The 7,598-nt window shown below is 33.3% G+C and overlaps 1 protein-coding gene across 1 annotated transcript; it reads right to left on the bottom strand.

The window, feature by feature from the left end:
• Positions 1-5,432: 5,432 nt before the first annotated feature.
• Positions 5,433-6,776, bottom strand: LOC145039448 (uncharacterized). The gene is made up of 3 exons (XM_078987510.1): positions 6,234-6,776; positions 6,033-6,144; positions 5,433-5,815 (listed from the first exon to the last, which is right to left on the bottom strand). The coding sequence occupies exons 1-3, from the start codon at positions 6,774-6,776 to the stop codon at positions 5,433-5,435; spliced, it is 1,038 nt and encodes a 345-aa protein (XP_078843636.1).
• Positions 6,777-7,598: the final 822 nt, after the last annotated feature.

Here is a 7,598-nt window from a genome sequence, read left to right on the forward strand (position 1 = left end):
CGAAAATTCATACAATGTTCATATCCTCAAAATATTTATCTAGAAACCTTCAAACAAATTCCAGGAAACTCCTCCATATTTTGTAAGTAACCTTACACAAATTAGTATTATTTAACATTTAAATATTAGTTTATCTAATTCACATATATATTTTATGTGTGTTAAATACTATTAGGATTTTGACTATATTCACGTGTTCTAACGCGAAGAGCATCACCACTCACACCGTTACCCAACCTAGAACACACCCGATGTGAGTTAATATCCCTATAGTTTTCACGATTTTTCCATATTTTGACGGGGGAATACAAGTAAAACACAAGAAAACTTGTGTTAAAATACAAACCGTTACATTTATATTTTTAACAAATATAAATAAACATATGGATAAATATTTGTTATAGTAAAACTTTAACCCTTTTGTAACATGTCGAGCAACAATGTATAATTATATAAACGAAAATATATAATTATTTTATTTCATTTTATTATCATGACAAAATTTGATAATAGTATACAAATGGTCCACTATTTCAACAAAACATTTATATAAATTATAATAGGTGTAGTTTATGGAACATAGACACTATTTTACTCGGTTGGAGGCACATAAAATAATTATTTAAATCAATAATTATTTTTCGTACTATGTAAACACTATGAGGAGGTAATACAAAAAAACATTTCAAGAAAAAAGGATTTCACTATGTTATATGTAAACCAATTAATACAATATTGTGAGTCACTACCTTTATCGAACTTATCAGAGTACACACTAAAGTCCGGAATTATAATTAGAGTCTCTTGCAAGGAGAGCATGACAATTGTGTACAGATTTATACGGGACTGACAATCTCGCACCTATCACATTTAGCTACAGTTAGATCGGCAGGTCTGGGGTGACAAATGTCGTACCATTCCGACGCCTGAAGAATGTCGTGCCGGCCACTAGTTGTTAGCATGGTTATAATAAACACTCACAATAAGTATTAATAAGACACTTAGTTTACGAGACAAATATATCTTCAAATTGTTTTAATTAGATAAAACTACGTTACACTATTTTCTAGTACGATACAGTTATATTTTCTGGAAACATACATCGAAAGGATATTATTCAAATAATCCTACATCACACTACACTATTTTATAGTACTACAGGTAGTTCCAGATACATACATTCACATGGTTTTACACAGATACAACTACAATACACTATATACATACAAATATAAATCAAATTTCGGGAAAACATACATTTTAAATAAGTTTTATAAAGATATAAAACTACATGATCACTATTTCTAAGTACCACTATATTCATACACTTTTGGTCTTAAGGTATTAATACTACAATTCATTTTTAATATAAAATATTGGATTTTCTGGAAGAACACACTATCTTTTTCAAGGAACAAATACACATATTTCTCATACAAAATGCTTATGAACTCACCAACTTTAATGTTGACACTCTTTTCAAAACCACTTGTATTATCAGGAAATCAGTAGATAGGTACCCACACAGGTTTTGGTGAAGACGGAGCATAGTATTACTGCATCTTACATTTTGTTGTATGCTTTTAGAGTCAAACAATGATTCAAATACAATGTAAATATTAAATTATCAATACAATGTTTATAATGCTTTGATCTCTATTATGCAATTGCTATGATATTGTACATGACGTAAGCCCGCCCCCGAACGTTTCCGTTGTCTCATCAATTTTGGGGTGTGACATCGGGACTGGAGAAACAAAGTTTCCAGAAATCGGGTAATCATAACCCAGACGAAGAGGGCCAGACCTTGCCACATCTGCAGAAAGATTGGTCACTATGTAATAAAGTGCAAAGATCGCAAATCAGAACCGGCGACACATGAAGTCGAGAAGGTTACTAACCTGGTGGTCAATGTGAACCTTAAAGAGATTTTCATGATTTCTTCTCTGACTTGAGCAATCTTGGATCGAGGATGGTTACTCGATACTGGATCCATTATACATGTTTATGGGCAACGAGAAAGCTTCCTCACTTACCCTATAACAACACTGAGGACGATCGTGGTCTATACAAATGGTCACAAAGCTGAAGTTTAAGGGAGAGTTAATGTTCACTTAGAGTTTACAACTAGTAGTTGGGTTACCCTTCGAGATGTTCTTCATGTTCCCACTATCTTGAAGGGTTTGGTTCAGCTGAAAATTTCGACAAGGGTATATTCAAGATGGAGCTCGAGAAAGGCGGAATTGTGATCACCAAGGGCAACATGTATGTGGGGAGGGAGAACAGTTGTGCATGAATGTATCGCCTTTGCCTTAGTGATGATATCATTGTGAGTAGGCCAAGCATTGAGAGTGATGGTTCAAGTGTTGAAAATGTGTCAAGTGTTGGTAGGTATGTTGTAACTGATGGAATGATTGCATGCATGAATGAAATGAACTTTGTTGGTTATTTTGTTTGTTCAATTTCTTTAAACATTTAACACACACTAATATTATAAACATTAAAAAAATGCAAACTAAATGAATGTTAAAATATTACACATAAGATTTTGAAAAATGTGAAACTTGTGTGGAATCAAATTTTTCAAAGAAACCATTTCCATTAGTTAAGAGAAAAATACATTACTACTTGAGTTGTTTCATTCTGATATATATATATATATATATATATATATATATATATATATATATATATATATGTGTGTGTGTGTGTGTGTGTGTGTGTGTGTGAATTAAACGAAATACTTACTCCGGGATGAAAAAAGTATTCATCACATTTTGCGATGACTCTAGTCGATATCTACATGTTTATCTATTGAGATTAAAAGATGAAACTTTAATTCTTTTAAAATATATAAGGCTGAAGTCTAAAGTCAACTTGAAAGTCACATTAAAATTCTAATCTTAGATTGAGGTGGGGAATATTTCAACCAAGAGTTTAACATATTTTGCAAAGATAATGGAATCAAACACAAAAGAACTTCACCCTATAGTCCCCAACATAATGGTTTAGCTGAAAGAAAGAATATAAACCTTTGTGAGATGGTTAACTGCATGTTGAACCAATCGGGTAGACCAAACAATCTGTGATGGGAAGCAGTATCGACTGCTTACTATGTTCCTAATAGGATCACTAGTTGTGTGATTCCTACAACTCCTTTTGATTTGTGGAAGTATAGAAAACCTAACCACGATAGTCATAGGTCTAAAACCACAATATAACTGTTTGTGATAGAAACCCAACTTGACATTAGTGTCCTAATTCTTAAGTTTAAAGGGTAACAATGAAGTCACTAACGATAGAAGCTACTATCATAAATGATAGATCCATGTGAGGTAGGATAGTATGTCGTTACCGAGAACGAGGTTGAGTTAAGACTCTTAACAAAGTTTTGGAGACATATAAGCAATGAAGATGTTGTAAAACTTTGCCTATATTATCCAGAGGTTGTGCCTCCTCAAGAGAAGATTAGTGGTTTATCTTCTAAAGGGACATGAAAAGGTTTTTAGCGCATGACCATATTAGCACTCAAGGAGAATGCAAAGATAACAATTGATGTGTGTGGGTTAACTGGGGAGGTCACAAGGTTCGTGGCTTAAACCTATAAGGATACCACAATCGATCTCCTATTGTTTACCCATATAAAACAAGGGTTTAATCTTTATGACACCCATGTGACATCTCTTGTCTGAGTGAAAGGAAACTTTCCAACTTGGTAGGGGATTGCGGGAAATTATAATGGCATAATAGCAAGTTGGCTATTTTCCTTTATCCCATATTGGTGGGGGAAGAAACATTTAGTAGGTTTATAATGCTTTTCTCTTGATAGACCTTCAAAGGTTTAAAGTTGATCAAAAGATGAGCCAAGCCCACACATGCGCGCCTAGCCTAACCGGTGTCGCGGGTGAATGGAATGGCACACTTCACATGATGCCCCAGTTGCTGGGAGCTAAGGAGCTTTTATTTTTAGCAGATTCGGGATCGGTCGAGTTGGACCCAATCAGGTTCATGTTTTTCACATCGTGACGTTGGGATTACGCTGTGATTCTCGCCAGAATATTCTGGTAGGCCCAAAATGAGTCGCTTGGAGAGCAAGGCATAGCCCTAGGGCATCTAGAATCTAGCCATAAAGGGTATTTTGCTCACTTCTTGGGTTCGCGCAACTATAAATACCACTCTCTAGGAGCCGTATTGACTTCCACAAAAAATTGAGTTGTGTGTTTGTATGTGTGTGTGGTTTCTTCCATCTTTCCGAGTAATCACTTTGTGTTTTTTCCTCTTCCATAGTTGTTGAAACAAAGAATAATTTTCATTAAATCCTGGGAGTTTACGTTGAAGCATACAACCGTAGAGAGATGTAAAAACCTTTAAGGACATGAGTCAAATTTGTGGTGGTTTCTATAATCAAAATCTACTGCTGACAGGTCAGTTTTACTTTCTTGTGTCGTCTTTTAATTTCATCTGATAACGGGACAATTTGCTTCCATTCATTTCTTATAATAAGATCTGATCGTGAAGGATCATTCTTATTTTTGGACGGAATTTTATAACAATAATATTAATAATAGAACTTATTATCTTGCAACATTTCAACGTTTAATCCATCAGTTGTTTTCTTTTGTAAAAACATTTTGGATAATTAATCATAAATATTATTTATCCACTTAGTTGTTTGTAAATACTAAATAATTCGTTATTAGTTCGTGTTAGTAATTATCAGATTATTTAAATATAAGTACTAAATTTTAACAAACATGGGTAGATATAGTGTTTTAGTGAAATTGAAAAAAAAGGATATTACACTAAATCCTGAATGTCTTGTTCATTATTATTTAATTTATTAAGGGGGTGTTTGATAAATAAGTTTTTAGCTTATTAGCTTATTATTTATTTGCTTATTGTGGTGGGAATAAGCACTTTTTTAAAAATTGTTTGGATTACCTTATTGTAGTAGGAATAAGCAATAAGCAATAAACATTTTTAAGTGTTTGGCAAACAAAACAGCTTATATGAGTAAAATGACCAAAAATGGCTTCCTCTTATATGTTAACATATTTTTCTTATTCAAACAAAACATTTTTTTAAATAATAATAACAATTTTCTTATTTATAAGAACTAAAAAAACATTTACCAAATTATTTTTACACCCATTTTTAACTTGATCGGATTCACCTATCGAAATTTCATTCCAAAACCATGTAAGACCACAAATTTCATTCCAAATCTATATTATCCAAAATATCCAAAATATTATCCAAAAATAGTTTCATGCTACTACATTAAACCATAAAATGAAAATACTAAATCTTTTCAAAACAAATCATATGTCATTACGTGCACGAGTGTTTGACCTTGAGAATATCTGTTCCACAATCATATCACGCACTGCACTCATATACATATCGTCACTTCTATGTTGTGTACTTGATACTTAGTCATGTGGATCAATACCATCATCGGGTCTTTCATCATTGCACGAAATATAAGATTCTTCTTGCGCTATTTGAAATGTTGCATCACCACTGCCGCTCATTCTAATGTAATTGTGAATTGCCATTGAAGCTAGCATAATTTTAACTTGGGTCTCGAAGTTGAAATTTACATGCATATCTCTTAGTAACACCCATCGAGCCTTGTAGACTCCAAAAGTTCGTTCAATTACATTGCGAAGTGACGAATGATAATAGTTAAAATTTTCTTTGAAGCCTTTTGGTTCCTGCGAGGCATGAGTCTGTCCACATTGAAAATCAAGAATATGATAACGGATGTTTGTGTAGGGAGCAAGATAACCTTTTGTATTAGGATATCCGGCGTCTACAAGTTAAAACTTACCTATAGAGGTAAAAAATGATTGTTATTCATTTATACGGTTTGAAAATATAAAACTTCTATTAATAAGTAATGATACTAACCATCGGATGGAAGTGGAAACTTAACTTCACGTCTCCTTCGTCTTCATTTAAAATTCTTGTGTCATGTGCAGTCCCCTCCCATCCAACCTATGTGAATGTAAAGCACATGTTGAAATCACATGCTGCCATAATATTTTGAGTAACGAAATTCTTTCGTCCAATGTATTTGATTTTCTCACGTTGCGGAACAGAGGTCTTCACGTGTGTTCCATCGATGGCACCAATACAATCCTACAAATTTGTAAAATATAATAAGTTTCCAATTATTTTTACAATTACACAAATTCACCAAATAACATAACTTTGCAACAAATAAGTACCTTGAAGTATGTATAATACTGAGGGTTATTTAAAGTATGTTCTGGTACAGTTTCGTTGTAGTTAGCATTTGGTTTAATGATGTCCTTACTTAGGTTAACCACAACATCCAAGACTTTATGAAACTGTATATGGATTGTTTCCCCAAAATGATTAAAGAACTCTTGAACTAACTGATTTCCACATCCATGCGCTAAGTACAACAAGAAAATACCAACATACTCTTCAATAGATACACGAGGTGATATCTTTAACCCATAATGTGCAACAAGATCCCTACATAACATGTTGAAAACCGAGATTTGTAATCTGAAATTTTGATAACATCGACTCTCATGATTGTTAAGTATTTCATTAATAAGCATGCTTCCTGTACGTGAAGATGAACAGCGACGTCTACATACATATTTCGATTTACGAGTCAAGAGTAACCCTTTAACAGCAAGCCCACATAAAATAAGTGTTTGAATCTCTTCTTTTTCTTCAATTTCATCACATAAGTTATCACTGTCATATGAGTTGTCACTTTCACAGTTACTGGCCATGAATATAACTTGTTACTAAATGAAAAGGAAACTAGGGTAAGAATGAAATTTACCACATACTAGATAGAATCAATAAATCATGGCAACATCATGCAAAAGAGAACAAGAGCAAAATCATGGGGCAAGGGCAAAATTGTCCACAAAACAAACATGAAACGACATTTCATAAAACAAACACAAAACAACCATTTAAATGTAACATAATAGATTAAAGGATATGTATAACATATGACAACCATTTAATGTCTTCCTAATACATAAAATCATTGAAAAGGAAACAAAAACAAGATCATGAGACAAGGGCAAAATTGACCACAAAAGTAGAGTATGTCTAACACATGAAATAAAATGATAGGGCTAACACGTGACATAAAAGTAGACTATGTCTTTAACTACTTCTCTTTCTCTATAAGCCTCTTGAGAAACTCCATCTTGGTTTCATTAGTCTTTGGAACCATAAAATTCTAACAAGATGGCTTCTTTAATAAGACCTCTAATGCTTCTAAATATCCTACTGAGCCTTCTTCAAAACCCTGGAAAGTAGAGACAATTGCCATGCAATCTTCTGTTATGGGTGACTGTGTGGTTTCTCTAGAGGGTTGAGTGCTCCTTGTTAACAAAACATCAAAAACAGTGTCCAGATTCTCTTCATATGACAAGCATGCCATACTTTTTCCTTCATTTTTCCCTTCAAATTTTCTTTTGTTGTCACGCCTAGGAGTTAACTTCTTTCCCCTCCTTTTCATACTAGAACTATCATATGTTAGAAAAGGATCAACATCTTCAAATAAGCGGACTTCGTCAGTATCCACTTTTCCATCT

Source organism: Lactuca saligna, chromosome 4 (assembly GCF_052625555.1).
Source record: "Lactuca saligna cultivar CGN05327 chromosome 4, ASM5262555v1, whole genome shotgun sequence".
Classification (NCBI taxonomy): domain Eukaryota; kingdom Viridiplantae; phylum Streptophyta; class Magnoliopsida; order Asterales; family Asteraceae; genus Lactuca; species Lactuca saligna.

What these genes read in the sequence shown, in the direction of transcription:
- LOC145039448 (XM_078987510.1), bottom strand. Translation starts at nt 6,776, where the DNA reads ATGGCCAGTAACTGTGAAAGTGACAACTCATATGACAGTGATAACTTA. An exon ending in AGTATTATACATACTTCAAG is followed by an intron (nt 6,145 to 6,233) that starts GTACTTATTTGT and finishes ACAAATTTGTAG; the next exon opens with GATTGTATTGGTGCCATCGA. An exon ending in TCAAAATATTATGGCAGCAT is followed by an intron (nt 5,816 to 6,032) that starts GTGATTTCAACA and finishes TTTAACTTGTAG; the next exon opens with ACGCCGGATATCCTAATACA.